The sequence below is a fragment of the Engraulis encrasicolus genome, chromosome 10 (assembly GCF_034702125.1).
Source record: "Engraulis encrasicolus isolate BLACKSEA-1 chromosome 10, IST_EnEncr_1.0, whole genome shotgun sequence".
Classification (NCBI taxonomy): Eukaryota; Metazoa; Chordata; class Actinopteri; order Clupeiformes; family Engraulidae; genus Engraulis; species Engraulis encrasicolus.
Genome location: NC_085866.1, coordinates 46,746,436 through 46,764,839, shown reverse-complemented (window position 1 = coordinate 46,764,839; position 18,404 = coordinate 46,746,436). Strand labels below are relative to the sequence as shown.

The 18,404-nt window shown below is 45.7% G+C and overlaps 2 protein-coding genes and 1 long non-coding RNA gene across 8 annotated transcripts in view; 2 read left to right on the top strand and 1 right to left on the bottom strand.

Moving 5' to 3' along the window:
- The first annotated feature begins 748 nt into the window (after nucleotides 1-748).
- Nucleotides 749-7,779, top strand: ptges3b (prostaglandin E synthase 3b (cytosolic)). The gene is made up of 8 exons (XM_063209049.1): nucleotides 749-904; nucleotides 2,421-2,534; nucleotides 2,702-2,771; nucleotides 2,861-2,959; nucleotides 4,863-4,952; nucleotides 6,808-6,864; nucleotides 7,004-7,031; nucleotides 7,159-7,779. Coding segments are annotated over exons 1-8 (480 nt in total). The 5' UTR covers nucleotides 749-902; the 3' UTR covers nucleotides 7,179-7,779.
- A 441-nt stretch (nucleotides 7,780-8,220) lies between these two features.
- On the bottom strand, nucleotides 8,221-11,453 carry LOC134457184 (uncharacterized). 2 transcript variants are annotated; one of them, XR_010036415.1, is made up of 3 exons: nucleotides 11,110-11,453; nucleotides 8,878-9,011; nucleotides 8,221-8,781 (listed from the first exon to the last, which is right to left on the bottom strand). It is a non-coding gene; the product is annotated as an uncharacterized LOC134457184 (long non-coding RNA). The 2 variants fall into 2 exon arrangements; XR_010036414.1 differs by having other exon boundaries at nucleotides 11,128-11,453.
- The window catches only part of baz2a (bromodomain adjacent to zinc finger domain, 2A), a 37,041-nt gene continuing 28,639 nt past the window's right edge, over nucleotides 10,003-18,404 (top strand). For 3 of the 5 annotated variants that reach the window (XR_010036413.1, XM_063209047.1, XM_063209044.1), the window contains exons 1-4: nucleotides 12,279-12,414; nucleotides 12,825-14,075; nucleotides 14,564-17,113; nucleotides 17,561-17,968. Coding sequence is in view for 4 of the 5 variants with exons in the window: in XM_063209047.1 (XP_063065117.1) it covers nucleotides 12,279-12,414; nucleotides 12,825-14,075; nucleotides 14,564-17,113; nucleotides 17,561-17,968 (4,345 nt within the window). In the remaining variant the exon portion in view is untranslated. Of the gene's footprint in view, nucleotides 10,228-10,257; nucleotides 11,074-12,278; nucleotides 12,415-12,824; nucleotides 14,076-14,563; nucleotides 17,114-17,560; nucleotides 17,969-18,404 lie in introns of those variants that run through there. The other 2 variants (XM_063209045.1, XM_063209046.1) reach the window with 2 other exon arrangements.

The window sequence follows — 18,404 nt, the reverse complement described above, 5'->3', positions numbered from 1 at the left end:
CTGCTACTTCTGGCCTTCAAAAAAGTATGGTCCACTAAAATGATGAAGGTAGATTTTTCATATGTGATGTAGGGTGGATTAAGTATCAATAAAAAGTGCAAATCATTACTTTTGCTAATTGTTTTATGTTTTGCCTGTTGTTGCATAATGTATCACATATTTAAATATATGTCTAACCCTAGATCTCATTTGCATATTTAATCATCATATTTCAGACAACTTGCAATACAAAACATCTTTATCTTTGCTTGAGTAAATCACTGTGAAAGTTTCAAATTGATATCTTATTGTTTTAAATTTTAGCCTATTCCCCAAGTCTCAGACTAATTGTCTCCCTATGGGACAATGAATGGGAAATCTCCAACTTTGACCTTGAAAAAAAGTATGTTCCACTAAATATAAAGCTGTATATTTTTAATATGTTATGTAGACATACATAGGGATTACAAAAACATGGAATGATTACTATTGTAATTTGTCCCGGGTCAAACGCTAGATTGACTAGTAGGCCTACCAATCTAGAGCCTACAATCAACTGTGTGGGTGAAGTTCTAAATTGAACTCTCCATCCGTTGCACCAAGGCAAGGTTAAAGTTTATTTAAAAATGTGTCTGTTTTTCTTTCTTTTTTTTTGCATACATGTGAAAAAGCGTCTCCTGTCATACCACGAATGACATGGTCAAATGTTTATTCTGGGGCATCCTTCCATGAGCACGGTAATAAGATTAGTAGGTCGGTGGCGTGTCTGAAGTTCCAGAAACGTCCAGCGAACGCTCTCTCCGTAGAATCTAGTTCCCACCCACTTTTCCTCCGAACGGTCCATTCAATCGGAATCCCCGACTGGCTATCTCCGAGTTCATTTGCCATTCCAAAGACCAGAGCTATCTATTTATAACACAGATATGTAAGTATCGACGACAAAACATGGGTGTTCTATGCGGTGTGCTGATGGACATCGGAGTTCAAAGACAGAATCTGATGAAATTATAGGTTGATGTACAATCAGGCTAGTTCTGCACAGCACACTTCTTAGCGAGCGAATGAAACTAAAGGCGGGAGGGTAACGTGAGCTATCGTGAAGCATCGGAATTTAGTGAGCACTATCGTAAGCCAAGAAGGCTTTGACATACTTGGACGGCACAAAACTATGCTCGCCAACATTACTCACAATTTGGAGCAGTATTGCACTAATCCTTACTGGGCAAATGCACTTGATCCAACGCTTAGCTATCTTGGATGATACTGCTAGTGGTAGCTAGTAGTAGTAGGCTATTACAGCCATGCCTCTGATCTTGTTTGGGGTGGCATGGACTCTGGTAGTGTGATTTACCGCTAACTGGCAAGCTAGGTGTTTCCCTTTCAAAATTGAACAGCCATCAAGTGTCTTTGGGATCAATCGTAATAGTTTCACTGCTGTTTGGTTGAGTGATTTGGCGATAATGGTCTCAAGTTATTTTAGGTGGATCATAAACCAGCACATTAGCATGCTATAGCTAGCCCCTTCAGTTTCAGTAGGCAACGCATGTTGTCAGCTTGGTGGTGAATGAATGAGGGAAGGTTAGGTTACGGTAGGCAGTATTACTGAACGTAGTCGCATGTCGGAAAACGGCATGCGGCGTATTTGCGTGGTTCCCATAATTTAGGAAGACATACTTTCACAAGTTGACTCACTGTAGTAGCCATTTATGATGGGAATGCCTTGATTAAGGCTGTGCATCTTTTGGGGATTAACTAGCCCGTAGCAGGCTATTCGTAATTTGACCATTTGCTAGCTCACGTTAGCATGCTAGACTCGCAAATGGCTGTGCACTGTGCACCTGCAGGAAGTGTCATTCGCTAGCCACGCGCTGCCGAGTGCCTTTGAAAGGACCATGCAAGATAGCTCTGGATAATGATGTAATGTCAACTCAGTAGCTGTTTTGTCAAAATCGCACGATCACTCTAACCTAGGGAATAGTTGTGTCAGCTACATTGCATTTTTGGACACACGTTCAAAACAACTGGAATGCCTTCTATTTTATTTTCTCTTCTTTTATTTTATTATTATGTTTACAAAATTGCAGGACAGTACCCTTCACTAAAGTGCTAGAACTGATGTTGTACATTATGATCGACTGTTTCACCCTGGGGAAGATTTCTTCGTAATGAAGGGGTGAGGTAATCTTGTAGAGAGGCCATGTAATTTGATAGCCACTGTAGTGGTAAATTGATAAGAGGACCTTTGTCTCACCTGCATGGGCCACCTGTCAAGTGCAGATGGCAGAAGAGTTGCTTTTGCTATGAGAACTTAGCCCAATGATGCGTTTGTTTAATTTGAACCCTCTTGTTGTTGTGTATGTTTTTTTTTTAATCATTTGCAGCTGACACTAACTACATTTCCATTCATGGTCCTCTCTCACTTTGCTCTTCAATCCCAACAGGCTTCCAGCAACTGCCAAGTGGTATGACAGAAGGGACTGCGTCTTCATCGAGTTCTGCGTCTCTGACAGCAAGGATGTCCAAGTCAATTTTGAAAAGTCAAAGTTTGCATTTAGGTAAATGGAACAGTTCACAGAATGGGTTTCAGAGAGCTTAGCCTACCTTTTTCAGGCAAAACCAGATGCATGCGAGCAACGTTTTTCTGCAAAGAAACTGTGTAGAGAATGTGATCTTGTTTTATCTGCCTATTGGCAACTTATTCTGCCCTTGTTTTACTCCTCAGTTGTCAAAGTGGGACGGATGGCCCCAAGCACTCAAATGAAGTTGACCTGTTTGACGCCATCGATCAAAGTGTAAGCTCATGTCCTCTGTCCAAAATGAAACATGGTTGTGCGGTTTTTAGTTGTTGTATTGACCGATGTGTGTATATACGGTTTTACAGGGATCAAATCACAAACGCACAGACAGGTCGGTGCTGTGCTGTTTAAAAAAAGCAGAAGCCGGAAAGAAATGGAACAGGTTAACAAAAGACAAAGTCAGGGTAAGTTCATATCACAGTTTACATGATTAAACCCTGGCATTCGATTGTGTTTACTGCACATTGCACTTCATGGCGAGCAAAGCATGCTTCTTTTTTGTTAGTGTTTCCCTCAAAACATTTGTGATTAATCAATGAGGATGGGTGGTTAGCTGGTACCATATACATGTCCCCATCGTCTCTGAAAAGGCTTTGTTGTGCAGTTTCATGGTGTATGAAACATTTTAAAAATATACCGCTGATACAATTTTTTGCAAAACATTCTCAAAATAAAACCTTTTTCTTTTCACCGAGTCAAGGTGGCCACCTTGGTTATAAATTGGGGTAGGAAACCTTGATCAGAGAATCGTATATGAGAGTGAGATAAAGCAGGCGGGTTCTTTTCCGGTATCCACTTTACACCGGGTGAACGCCCCTTTAGGAGACCTTCGATTAGGAGACCTTCGGAGTCTTGAGGTAGAGAATAAATGGAGTCCCCTTAGCACTGTAGATGGCGGTAGCGCACGTCTTGTGCAAACACCACGAAAAGAGAAGAAGAAGGAGGGACAACGCCCCCTTAGGAGACCAAATTTTGAGCACACGCTTTTGCATTGAGTGGGCGTGTTTCGATTCCTCTTATTATATATCCAACCTCTTTGCCTTGATTTAGAACCCGTTAACGTGTATGGATATTTTAGAAAAACTATTGGCTTTGGCCTCTCGTTTATATGTAAACCAGAATTTTGGAATGTGCATTTCAAAGCTCCAGTTTAAAAAAATATATCCCATTTAAGGGGTTAAATATACCAACAATTGAGTTTTTATTCTTGTCCACATCTTGTGTTTACACATAAATTAATAAAAAAAAGTTGTGCATTTTAAAATATCCTCATACATGTAAGCAGCACCTGACTAATGCCATTTCTAGGACTGGGCAATTTTTTGATTATTTGCACTGTAATTCTTTTTCTACGATTATAAATTAGATGTTCGATTGGCCGACGCCTTAAAAAAACAGAGACCCACAAATAACCAATCATATCTATACAGCGCTGCACGTAACCAATCAGTTGGAAGAGAGCCACGTCAAGTGTTAGGTTGTGCGCACGCACATCATACACAAACAAACCATTCGTGTAGCAGCTAGCAGCAGCGCAAAGCCAAACCATTAGGACCACCAGATCAATAACCTGACATGATCAGCCCAAACTCCAGGCCAGAATCCCCTTGAAAACCTCTGGAATGTGATCAAGAGGAAGCTGGATGGTCACAAGCCACCAGCCCAAGCTCAGCAACTTGAATTCTTGCACCAGGCCTGGAATAAAGTCATCCAAGAACAATGTGAAGGAGTAATGGAACACATACCAGAACGCATGAAAGCTGTGATTACCAATCGGGCTTATTCCACCAAATATTGATTTCTGAATTCAATAAGTTAATACATTACTATTATGTTGTTTTAAAGTTAATATCATCTTGCTTTTTTTGCCTTTTTTGAGATTTGGAAACATTGCATCTTATGTTATTTTGACCATTTTGAGATTTTCTGCAAATAAATTATCTAAATGACAATAATTTCTTTTGAAATTCGGAGGAAATGTTATCGGTAGTTTATAGAATTAAATAACAATGTTAATTTTACTCAGACACATACCTATCCATAGCAAAATAAGAAAACCTGAACATTTTGAAGTGGTTTCTTAATTTTTGCCGCGGCTGTATATTCATACTGGTTTCTTATTCTGATTTTTGTTGTAGTTCTGTGAAACCTAAAATTACATTACATTTGTAATGTTCTTTTTTTTAGCAGAATAATTAAAAAATAACGATTTTGATCATATTGTGATATAAAATCGAAATGTACCTTTTCCTCCCATCGCCCTGCTCTAGTCATAACATAGTTGATGATGATTGTTTCTCATTTCAGCTCAATTGGCTGAGTGTTGACTTCAACAACTGGAAGGAATGGGAGGATGACTCTGAAGAGGAACTTGAGAACTTCGACCGTTTCTCAGAGGTGAGCATTATGGTTGTTTGTTGAAAAGTCTAGACTACCCACCGTGCATTTGTAGTGAAAGGTCCCCTTCATAGGTTAGGGCATATGTTGAGAGGAAAACCTTTTCTGTATATAAATATAAAAAAACAATAGGAAAAGGTTGACTGAGCGCTCTTGTTCTCCAACTTTGTAAACTCCAAACTGTAGGTGCTCTTGTAGTAAGAACACTAAAGTCCTTCCATTTAGAGCATGTTGGCACTAGGGCCGACTTCAGGCAACTCCACAGGTTGACAAAGATTGTCCTTAGTAAAAAAAAACCTTTATTAATCCAGGGGCATTGTTGCAAAGATAAAACCGCCAACCGGTTTCAACCCACACTGGGTCTTCATCAGGGCGTTAAAAAAAAACAATGTCTGAGCTTTCTTTGGATTTTGGTCGGCACAAGATATAGCCGTGGAGCTGAGGGATTACGTGTGGTGCAAGCTAGCATTTGACCACCAGCATCACAAGTTATAGCACCAAGCGTTTAGCCAAATGAGCACAGCGTAATGTGTGGTACTTCAGTTAAACAGCCACGTCTAGACACTTGATGTATTTGGCTCACTCTCTCTCATCTGCTCCCAAACATCTACTTCTGCCATGGGCCATCTACCAGCCCCATTTGGCCATATCCATTTAACAGATCACCAACTGCCCTCTCCAATTTTTCAATCTAAATTGAAGTAATGTTGCATCCTTCAAAGCCATTCCTTCCATTTCCTCTGGGATTAATAAATGTTACTCTACTGTATTCATGAGATCCGTCATTTTGAATTCAAAACGGGCACAAGAAAGTGTTCCCAGGCCTTGTTTGACCTTAGTCTTAGATTTAGTGCACGTTAATTGGATTGTTTTAACATGGCTGAAGTTTGGCTTAAATCTTTAAAAAAAAACCTTGGGTTCCCTTTTGGATTACATGTTGTTCAAGGCCATCTCACATCTGTTTAAGACAAGGAACATCTACACACTTAAGTTTTTGAAAGAATAATATGAATTATTTGGCTACTATGTGTTTCAGCCTACGATGCCTTCTTCAGGACGTAGGTATCTTTGTAGTCAAATATAAAATACTGCAATCGAGTAGAGTAGAATACCTCTGATTTCCTTGCCTTAAACCAAGTTGGAGAGTCCTTACACTGATCAGCCCCTAGGAGAAAAGGTGAACACCCCAAAGCACAGTTTACTGACAAATTCACATTTGTGTAGCTTGTTATGATGTTATGCACTGATGATGGGTTGTACAAATAGATAGTTATTGGGCTCATCTGACCCGATCTTTACCCATGCCTGTAATGCTTCTATTTTGAGTGTTCAAAAATGTTATCGGTGACCAGATTGGTGCTGTGCAATTATTGTGTGTGTGTGTGTGTGTGTGTGTGTGTGTTAGGAGTGTGATATTATTGAATTGTGCAGGATTGGGTTCTGAAATGTGATGGTTATAAATGATAAAGAAATATTTTTAACACCATCTCATCTTTGCAAAATGGCAAATTCTAGCAAGGAAGTCTATTTAACTGTATACACACATTTCCATTTTTGCTAAGTCAAAACAATCATTCCAATAGAGCAGCCCTTTTCCTCCAGGAGAATGAAATCACAATACACTTCCTGTGGAGTAACGTCTTTCTCTGACCAAACCTCTCTGTATAACTCACTACATGCTCTGCTAAGTATACTCCTCGCATGCTAGAAGACATGTCTGGATTTAAGTGCTGTAGTATGACCTTTCATTTTAGTTTATTTATTTCAAGGTTAAGGATGTTTAGTTGCCATGAGGGGCATCTGCCACAAGTGGGCGCCAGTCGTGTGTTTATTGTGTGTTGCATTGTGTTTGCAGATGATGAACAATATGGGAGGAGAGGATGGCATGCCAGATCTCGATGGGGTAGATGACGTAAGTTTAAACCAATTGTTTTCTATTAAACAGGCTTTTGGAAATTACTGAATATGAATTGATGAATAAATATTTTATTTGCCCCCACGAATGTGCGTCTTTGCATGTAATCATTTAAAATGTGTTTTTTAATTTTTAGGAGGACAGTGCAGACAGCGATGACGAAAGTAAGTGATTTTTCACAAAATGTGTTTTTACTTTTTTTTTACTTACAGCTTTGGTGGATGTATAGATTGTTGTTCCATATTATGTAATTCCTTAACGCTCCCCCACCTGTGCTTCCGTTCCCCTTAGAAATCCCTGACCTGGAATGAAGCTGCTGAGCGATTTCTTGCCTGAAAGGAGGAGAGTCAGGACTGAACAGTTCTCACACAATCTGTTAAAGCGAGGAAGACAAGAACAAGTAGACAAATCTGATCACCGCTGCCTCCTGCTCATAGGCCAGTCTCTCGCTCAAACCTACCCATGGCTCCACTGAAGGTTGATATGCATACAGTTGTACAGAGCTCCTCACACAATACAGTCCTCGCTTACTTTCTCATCTGTTTAACTCATTCTGTTATACTATGAACTATGGGACATACGCCCTTGACCTGTTGTCTTGGACAGTGCATTGTACGATTTTTTTTCCCCATCTTGTAAGCAATACGATATGAGTTGAAAGGAATTGTGATTAATATTTCTGTTTTCTGTTCCCACCTACATTTGATTCACTCAGCATTGATTATGTAGGACATAACAAATTCCACTAAACCTTTGTTTTAGTGTACACAGAAAGGTGTTCATAAGTGTAGTGCTGTTGGATTTGCTGCCTTAAGTTAAAAAAAGAAAAATGTCTGGTAATCCAAGTAGTCCCATGTAAAGTTAAATAGCCCAGTGTATTATCACCATTCCTTTTTGAACCACCGACTGAAACCCCCCCAACTGCATCCCTCATGAAATATTGTATAAAATATTACAGTGCGCCATGTTACGACTCTGGATAACTTGGATGGTGTGTGTTTCCTTGCTGTTAATCATATCTTTGATGCTTCACACAATGTACATGTCAAACACAAAGTGGATATACTGAGTTCTACTTAACTCTTGCCCTCCACTGTGTTTTATTTTGTTATTTCTTGTATAGATTGTGGAGCCAAGCAGGTGGACTTGGTTGACACAAACTTGTAAAACATGATGTTGACCAAATTATATTTGCACTGTTCGTTAAATGCAAGTGTGGAACAGGGATCACAAGATTATTCTGACGTATGTGTGTCAACCAGACAGTCACTAGCTATCGAAAATATTTGGGGGGTGGGGCTAAGCAGATTTTTTTTTTAAATGGATTGTCAACACATTTCTAATAAACTGTTAAAGACTATCTCATGCTACTATTTTCGACATCAAAAATGACCTTGATACATAATACGTTAACTCACTAATATATATCGATCAGCAATCTTTTTAATAAGTAATCATTACTGGAATATTTAATTCAGTAACCTTCATGATCAGATTTTACATTAATATAATGTGTAAGATGTTGAAAACGTTGAATGGGATGTTCATAACCCCGTGTAGGTAGTGACAGTATATCATAAAACTATATTGGAGGGGTTTTCCTTAGCTTGTTGGTTTTCTTGCCTATGTACAGCAGATATTACATCACCAAAACACACTCCGTGCCACTTGGGCCACAGCTTTCTTACATTTAATTCAGTCCACTCACTGTGCATGGCAGCTATTACAATATGTCCAAGAACTTGTCTTACTTGGCTGTCGATAGATGAACAGGTTCCACCTTGCTCCACGAAGCTTAGAGGAAATCCATGTTGTACATGAAGGTTCCAAACCAGACATTACTTGTGCTCTGATGATTTAGTATTTGGGATGTTCTTGATGGGGTCCATTAGATAGGTGTGTGCAGCATAGCGCCTGCTTGGTGGGGGAAAAAATGTAATTAATTTGACTCAGTGCAATGCTGTTGCTCGGCCATAGGGTGAATAATACTGTAATTGCATTGTTAATTACATGGGAGCATGTTCTTGGGATTGGAAAGTGAAGTGCCCTTGAACACCTAACCCTACATTTGGGGTCCACCTTAATGTATAACCTCCCATCCTCTTCTTTTGATTGTGGTCCTGTGCTTCGCTGTCGCCCCGCCTCTGTGGAGAAAATGAAAAAGTTTCCTTGTAATCAGACTGGGCACACCCGATTGCAAAGGAGAAAATGACCATTGAATTGTTCTTTTGGGAGATATTGAATGAAACTGAAACTGAAGGCTACAAGCAAAAGGAGAGGAAGGGAGGTAAGATCTTAGGTTGGAGCCAAAACCTCCAGGGACTGAAAACCAGGGGTTTATTTCTCGAAACCATAGTTGATAACTATGTTAGCTACTTTGTTGTTTTCAATGCAATATCCCATTGACAACTATCCAAGTTGTCAACTGGCTTACAACTATGCTTTCGAGAAACACAACCTAGGACTCAAAAATGGCTAGTGGCAATCTTACTAGTTAAACACAAAATAATGGGTAGTAAATGTCCTTTTCTACCAGCCGAACTGTATTTTCACCAGCATTTGACCAGTTGTGGGTGTTTATTTAAAGAGCCCTGACTGTAACCAAAAGAGACCCTTCACCCAAATACCCCAGAGTGTAGGGGGCCCATCAGTCAGCTCAGCCATTCTGTAAAATATCAGTAAAATTCAGTCCATCCATCTCGCCTGGGGCCCCCAAATGGGAGCTGAGACATTGCTGCAAATGCCTACCTGAAAGGCGCTTTGGATAAAAGCTTTGGCTAAGCATAAGATAATGTAATTATACTCCTATGATAATAAATTACCTCATAACATATTATGTACTTGCCAAATATATGAACAAAATTCAGATAAAAGAGGTCAAATTATTAAGAGGAGTAATCCACTCTGTTATCAAACTGAGATCATTCAGCTAAGATCATTCAAAATGTGTGGCTTATGTCTTCACGGACTACCTTTATTCAACATCAAAATAGACTACTAGACAGTATTTGGGGGGACAAAATTGGAGAGAAGGCCCTATCATGATTATCAATGTTGCCTGACAGGTGCCTGTCTACTTTCAGTTCAGCTCCACTGGTCGGCGCTAAGACCCCGCATCCAAGACACATCCTGCAGTGTGTGGAGGGTATGGGGCACCATTCACTTCCTCTTTCAGCTCCGTTTCTTTCTCTTCTGTGATCATGGCTGCGCTCAAACACACCAGCCATGTTTGCTAATTTGAGACCCAAAGGTTAGCGAATACCTGTTTACTATTTACATCGCCCGCACCATCTTCAACCATATATTTCTTCAGTCGGAGTGTCAAAGGCTTTGGTGCCTTTGACATCCAAGGATAACAAGGTTCGGCTGATTTATTTTCATTTTTACGTGAGAAGTTCTGAGTGTGTGTGTGTGAGTGTGTTTGCGAGTGGATGCGCGTGAAGGATGCTTCAGAAATTCCCTTCAGTGCATCGGGAAAACAGTGTGAATTTAACAACAAAAGAGGAGCATCCTCAGAGATTATCACAACAAATATTTAATTTAGGTAACGTTAACTCTGATATATCGTGCCAGTTATAATACAACTTTCTGACAGTCTGGAGTAGGATGAAACGTGTGATGTAAAGGGAAGATACGCGACATTAGCTAGCTTGATTATCTGTACGTTTAACTTCTTTAATTATTTAAATAATCATGGATTTAGCGTTGCCCAACTAGGGCTCTTGTAGTTGTAAATTTTGCATAATGTATGTTTGTTACTTATGGGCATCTAACTGTTTTCCACAGTATGTTGTTTGGCGTATGAAATTTCTGCTTCAACTACACTGTTTCCGAGTGCATTTTAAGATAACAAACCAGTAGTGCTAACCGCGGTGCTGCTAAATAGGCCCAGTTGGAAATGACGTTATTTAATGAGCATTAACGTTAGCTCGCTAATCTGTTGGATTGAAAGCAACGTTGCATTTTGAAACATTTATTCCAATGGCAATACCTAGCACTAGCACGTTAGCCTTTCGTGTACGGAGTGTCCCTTTTCGTTTCTCAAGGCAGTTTTTCCTTGGGAACACCGTTTGTGTTTAGCATGGTGGCTAGCAGAGGCGTTTTTGTTTTCTTTTTGTCGAGCGTTTGCTAACACTAGCAGCGACAAATGGCAGTGTTAGTTAGCGCCATGGCTAGCTAATCTTTCTCATTGGGAGAAGTTGAGTGGTAAGTTCTGTTAACCTGCTCGTTCAAGAAACTCACGCATTTATTAATATTTACTGTTGATGGAGTTTCCGTTATTCGTCTGCACTGAAAGGACGTGTCCTGCCAAAGCGACCCTGAATGGTGAAATTGTTAGGTGTACATTGGCCATTCTCCACTGGATGTTGGCTCGAGCTATCCTGAATAAGATGGTTAGGAAGCGAACTCGCGAAAAGCTGAGCGCATGGTCACATGTATTGGTTAGCATGTTTGCTAACCTCTTCCTTCCTTCTTTTTGATGATTAGCTCACCCAGGTGGATACTAAGGCGTTCATTAATAATATATACGAGTTAAACTGAACGTCTGTTTATAATGATCACCAATCAAGTATTCACGTTGCTGTGTGGGTATTACCGTGAATGTTTACCCTCGGATCACACAGTTCCATGGCTTATGCTAGCGGGATGTGTTATTTTCTTGCGGTTGGGTTAGCTGAAGTGCTAATGATGTATCAAGCTCGTAACAAACACGGATATCAGCCTTGGCTTGGCACTGTTGATATTCTTCGTAATTACTGAACATCATGTACGATTACTATTCTTTCGGTCAACTTTTTCGCGGTCTATGACTGAATTATATTTCTTATAAATAAAATTGTCGTCTGTTAGACTGTGTGGTCAGCTGCCGAATAACCCGTTGTGTCCATTATACACACGGCAGGGCATCCCATTCGCGTTATCTGCGACATTTTAGGGAAGAGTTGTGGGAGTGAAATGTTTGTGATGTCGGCCACAGTGTGTCATCATAATCCAGCATCCCATGCGCACTTGACATCCTCTGTGTGGCTATTTTCTTCTAGATATAGCCACAGTGTTTATGTTGTTATGTTTGGGTTTATGTAGTATAGAACAGGAAATAATTGCGCTTAGAGCCCAATTAGAAAATATTGCCCCCCGCTGGCCTTGCTTTTCTGCTATCCTTCAACACACATAGTCGTATGTTACGTTGGCGTTAACGAGGGTGGGAAATAAAACCCAAAATGGCTTGTAAACACGCAGCCGTGTGGAGTGGGTGCTTATGTAATAGAAGAATGTAGTGGGCAAACAACCTTAATATTCGATTTTATTGTAGGGATTGTCCCTTGTTTTGGAGTAATGCGATAAGCATATCCCAGTTGATGTTGACATTATTACCAAGCATGTTCTCACGTTTTTGCCTTCTTATTTTCATGCAGATGGAAGCAAATAATCATTTTAACTATGGCCAACACTCGTCTGTGTCTGCAAACTCAGGACTGAAGCTTTCCTCAGGGGATTCTCTCTATACTAATGGGTCCTCCATGAGCTTCCCCCAGCAAGGGAAAAGTGAGTAGGCCTATGGGTGGTCTGCACGAGCACTTTTACTCTGTCTAGTGATTGCCCGTTTTAATATAGCCTTTGCTGTTTTTGTTATGACAAGTTCCTTGCTAGGTATTGCAGTGACTGTACCTTCACTGTAATCTTTCCTTATGAGATATGGGCTCTGTTTACATGATGACGATCTCATAGCCTTGTAATAAGATGGCTTGTTTTCTTTTCAATATGATGAGCCGAGATGTGCTTTCTTGTCTCCCTCTCGCCCATACAGTGAGTTGATGCTCTGCTCTCTCTATCTTCCACCCTGTAAAACAATTTCTCCAAACCATCATGCCACACATTAGAGTGTCCTGTTGTCTTTTCAATGCAATGAGCTGAAATGTTCTCTGCTCTCCCGCTCTCTCTCCCCACCATTGCAGACATAAACGGCGACATGAATGTGAATGGCATCACTACTGCAATCGGGAGCAGCCAGCCCGGTGGCCCTCACCCCCCTCCCTCGTCCTCTTACCCCCACATGAGCAACCACCACCACCAGGGCAGCATGGCGCCGTACGACTACCTGTGGGGGCAGCCCCAGTACAGCCCGGCCATGTCGTCCGGCACCACCGCGCACGCCATGCACCAGAAGCAGGGCTCCCCGGGGGTGCTGCCCCAGAGCCAGCACCACTTCCAGGGCCACGGACAGTATCAGGTGAACGGGGTGATGGGTCAGGGCGGCGGGCTGGGGGCCGGGCAGTACTGGGGCCGGCCGAGCCCGTCGCAGCAACAGGGCGGTCCATCCATGGCCATGGGCTACAACTCCCACGGCATGTACGGCGGCTACCAGAGCCAGGTGCATCCGGGCCTGTCGCCCGCCCAGCATCACCAGCAGTCAGCGATGGGTCACCAGGGCCACCATCCGCACCACCCGCACCCGCACCACCCCCACGCCCACCACCACCCGCAGCAGCAGCAGCACTACGGGATGGTGCCCAACGGGATGCCCTACTACCAGCACCAGCCTCAGCATCCCTCGCAGCACCCGCCCCTGCCCTCCCCTCAGCCCCAGCACCCTGCCCAGCACCCGCCCCTGCCCTCTCCTCAACCACAGCACCCTTCCTCCCACCAGCAGCTCGCCTCCCCCCAGCCGCAACACCCTTCCTCCCACCAGCAGCTCGCCTCCCCCCAGCCGCAACACCCGCCCCAGCATCAGACCCTCCCCTCCCCGCAACACCCAGCCCAACATCAGACCTTGCCCTCCCCGCAACACCCTGCCCAACACCAGACCCTCCCCTCCCCGCAACACCCAGCCCAACATCAGACCTTGCCCTCCCCACAACATCCTCCACAACATCAGACCTTGCCCTCCCCGCAACACCCACCCCAACATCAAACCCTGCCATCTCCCCAGCATCCGCCCCAACACCAAACACTGCCCTCTCCCCAACACCCTCCCCAGCACCAGCCTCTCTCCTCCCCCCAGCCCTCCTCCCAGATGATGCCCCCCACCTCCCAGAACTTCACCCCTCCCAGGGGCAGTCCCCAGCACCACCACATGGGGCGCGGCGCCACGGGGAGCCCCCTGCCCATGCAGGTGCCCATGATGTCCCCCTCGGCCGTGCCCGACGCAGGCTCCCCGCAGAGCCGGGACAGTCCTCTTGGAAGCAGCATGCCCTCCGTGATGCAAGGTGAATACCGGAACCACAATACATCTATTACACTTTTTTGGGTGTGGGGGTGTTCTATATAATGATTAATGAGCATTCATAAATGATGGATAACCTATTACAAGGTGGATGAGGGAAGTTTTATTTTATGTATGAAATCTGTTTAGTTATTTGAGTATATTAGTTATTCTCACATTTAGGGTTAGGGTGTCCAATACCACCACTGTCTCTCAGTAGCTTTGTTGGGGCGTCAAAAAAAAAGTAAAACGAGTAAAGCTTAAGGGTGTAATTTTCTTCCTTTTTATTTGTAAAAATGAAATCCTACATTTCTTAGTTCATTAATTAGAAACATGAGTGATGTAACTGATTCAAAACAGTCGAGTGCATGCTCTGGTGTTGGGCCCTCTCTGTTGGAAGATTAAAATTAGTAATATGAAAAGGACGAGCTCTCTTTAATTCAAAATCCTCTTTGGTTAACGTGTTTCTCTTGTCTCTGTGTTCTCTCCAAGGGCGTCTTGGTGATGCGTATAAAGAGGTGGACAAAGGCTACAACGGGGTGCAGCAGCAGCAGCAGCAGCAGCGGCATCCCAAAGCCGACATCGCCTACCCGCCCAGGCCGCCCAGCCACCACATGGTGCCCGCCGGGGACTACCATCAGCGGGTACCCCCCCACCCTGGCATGGACGTGGAGTCTCTTCACAAGGCACCGCAGCGCCACGACATGGGTGGAGGAGGAGGAGGAGGCATGAGGGAGCCCATGCACCCGTCAGTCTCTTCCCCACCTCCTCTTCTCTCCACACCGCCACGCCAAACCCCGTCTGCACCTCCTCCCTCTGTGCATCATATGACTGCCTCGGAACCCCCACCCTCTTCCTCCTCTTCCTCTTCGTCACCTCCTCAGGTCGGGGCCAAGATGCCTCCTCACGGTGGGAGCCCGCTCTCGTCGGCTCCATCCCCCATGCTCTCCTCCCCTCCGCTGATGGTCCAAGGCCTGAGGCCCCTGCCTCCTCATGGGGCCATGCCGCCTCATTCCTCGGGACCGGGAAGCGGTGCAGGAGGGGGACCACCGCCAGAGCTGATGCCCATGGGCTCCTCGTCAATGTCCGGTCCTCCACCTCTCATGGGACACCTCCCCAGGTCGCATCCGATGGCCGGCTCTTCTCCCGCGGGAAGGTCTTCGCCATCTCCCTCGCTCATGTCCGTGTCGCACCTGTCCACTTCCGCTGCTGCTCCTCCTCCTTCTCACCACTGGAGCGCACCTCCCATGTCCCCCACCCCACACTCCCACTCCCACTCGGCCTACGGACCTCCTCCCCAGATGCCCCAACCCCATCCTCCTCCTCCCACACTTGTGGAGTTGAAACCCCTCTCCTCGCCCGTGTCTTCGCCCTCCAAGGTTGCCCACCCGACACCCCGGCTGGAGAGGGAGCTTCTTGCCCGGCCTCTGTCTCCGGTGTCTGGCCCACCTCCTCCCTCAGCTACAGTGGTGGTCCCTGGTCCCTCTCCCTCCTCCGGGATGTCAGTGGCCTCCATGGCCGCCTCCTCCCTCTCCTCCTCCTCCTCCTCCTCCTCCTCCTCTTCCTCTCCTCGGGAGGCCCACGCCTCGTCGCCCTCATCTGCGTCCCCTCAGAAGGCCAGCGTTCCATCACCCACAGTGGTGTCATCGCTGACCTCCTCTCTTCCCGACTCGTCATCCGCACGAGCACCTCCCTCTTCGGGACCACCCAACGTCAGGCCAACTCAAGTCTCCACTCCACCTCCTCCAGCTCCCGCGGTGAGCTCCAGCGCCCCTCAGGCTGCCTCCGTGTCTCTTCCTGCTTCTGGTGCTTCAGCGCCTCCCAAAGCAGTCTCGGCTCTGCCCGCCGTCTCTGCTCCTACTCAGGCCGCCACCGCTCCTCCAGGAGGCTCCATGCCCCCTCCTCCTACTCCGACACTTACACCTCCTCAGCCTGTCTCTGGACTGCCTGCTGTGTTCTCCTCCTCCTCCTCTCCCCCTGAAGCAGGCTCTGCTGCACCACCAAGCCTCCCTGCGCTGCCCCCAGCCCTCAAGGCTGCCTCCCCGTCTCCAGCCTCCTCCCCTGCATCCTCTGCCGCCTCCTCACCTCCTCAGGCAGCTGGGCCAGCCTCACAAGGCTCGGTCCAGCAGGACTCTAGCAGTTTTGCTGGTAAGGACTCCACCCTTCGCAAAGCTGCCCGCAAGGAGGAGGAGGAGGAGGAGGAGGATGAGAGCGATTCAGAGCCGGAGAGGGATGAAGTCGATATGAACTTCCCAGAGTCCGACTCCCCTGATGAGGCGTCAGCCGCCAGCTCTCCGGAGCGACCCCGTGATTCCAGTACCGAGACCTCCGAGGTCCCCAGCAAGGCGGAGAGCCTAAAAAGAGACACTTTGCCTGAGAATGAGAAGGCCCAGCCATCACCTGTTGCAAAAGACCACACTGACACACCAACACGGAAGATGGCGTCATCATCACTCGATGAGTCTTACGACACGCCAAGGAAGATGGCGTCAAGGCTTGATGACACCTACAACACGCCAACGAGGCCGCTGTCTTCAACACTCGACGACACCTACAACACATCTATGGACTACACCACCTCCATGGCCGAATCCACGCGCCTGGACAGCTCCCAGGCCGAGGACAGCAGCGCCATGGAGGAGGGGGGCACCACGTTTGACGACTCCCGGGTGGACGGTGACACCACTGCTGTCACCAACGACGATGAGCCATCCGCGCTGCTAACCGAGGACTCGGAGGCCGCAGAAGAAGAAGATGAGGAAGAGGAGGACTCCAGCCAGGTGACGGCCAATGACACCAAGGAGGATGGCGAGGAAGGTGACTATGACGGTGACTACTCGTCTCAGGTGGACGAGATTGCGAATGAGAGCATGCAGGACAGTTGCCTGAGCCCCAGGGAGTCTGGCACAGAGGACGACGAGGAGCGTTCTCGATCTCAGCTGAAGGACTCTGTGATGAGCGGTGACGATGACGGCGACTCGCAGAACGACGTCTCTCAGTTGTCAACGGACGAGCAGTACCTCACGAGACCGGCCACTAAAGGTGAGTCTGATGATGGAGGGTTTGGACAGACTGGCAACCTGAGGCAAAGGGCATGTCTGGTGTGATGGGCTTTGTCTGGCTGTCAATCCTGCAGTGTTTTGTTTTTGTTTGATTGTCTAGTCCTGCTACTCTTTGCCTTTTGTTTTTTTTCACTGTTTGATGAAAGTTTTTTTTTTTTTTTACATCCGGCAAGTATGTTTTGAAAGTGGCCACTAGGCGCATCGTAAATGGGTGGAATAATTGGGTGATTGGACCACTAGAAGCAATTTAAACTTACATCACTGATATAATAATAATAATAATAATAACAATAACAATAATAATAATAATAAGCAACCTCATGTTGCTAGATCCTGGAATGAGGAGGCTTTAAATGGGCATGTCCAGGTTAAAATGTTACAACTAGAAGTCTTTGCACATGTTCAATGAGTTGTTGTCTTCTCCTAGGCCCAGAGGAATGTGAAGACAGTAAGGCAGCGGAGGCTGAGGAAGAGAAAGAAAAAGAGGATGAGGAGGAGGAGGATGTGGCGATGGAGGTGGACGCAGATGGCCGTGACGCTCCAGACTGTGCCCCTCCTCCAGCTGCCACCACCACAGTCGCCCCAGCTGGCATGACGGCGGGCACCCCAACAGCGATGCCCGACGACCAGGGCTGGCAAGAGAAAGTGGCTGTGCCAACAACGGCAGCCGCAGCAGCAGACCTCCAGACCCTCCTGGAGATGCCAGCCAAGCCGCTGCCCTCTTCTCTGCCTACCTCAGCCTTGGCCTCAGTCTCAGCTTCAGTCTCCCTGGCAACAGCACCCCCTCCCCCTCCAGCCAAGCCTGCCGCAAAGAGGGGCAAAGCTGCCAAGCAAGGTAATGACACTGTCCCGTCCTCTCCTCTCCTCTTCTCCTCCCTCTGCCACTGTTGGCCTTGTAAAGTGTGCTGTGTTGTTCTCATTTGTGTGTGTGTGTGTGTGTGTTTGTGTGTTTGTTTGTGTGTTTGTTTGTTTGTTTTGTTGCTCTTGTTGTTTTCTTTTTTGGGGGGGGGGGTATAGCGGTTGCCAGCAGCATGATGGATTGCAGCAGTCATGGTTCAAGGCTTTCCTGTCAGCTCATCAAACTACTGAAACTATACTTCCTAATTGCACATGTTTTTGTATCTCCTTGTGGACATCTAATTCTGTATCTTCCTGCTGACAGAATTGAGTGTGCCTGTGTTGCCTGTAATGGTATGATGTTATGGAATTGCAGAGTAGTTCCAGAACTAGAATCCAGGGGATTCAGCATTCCAAAAACATGGCTCAGTAGT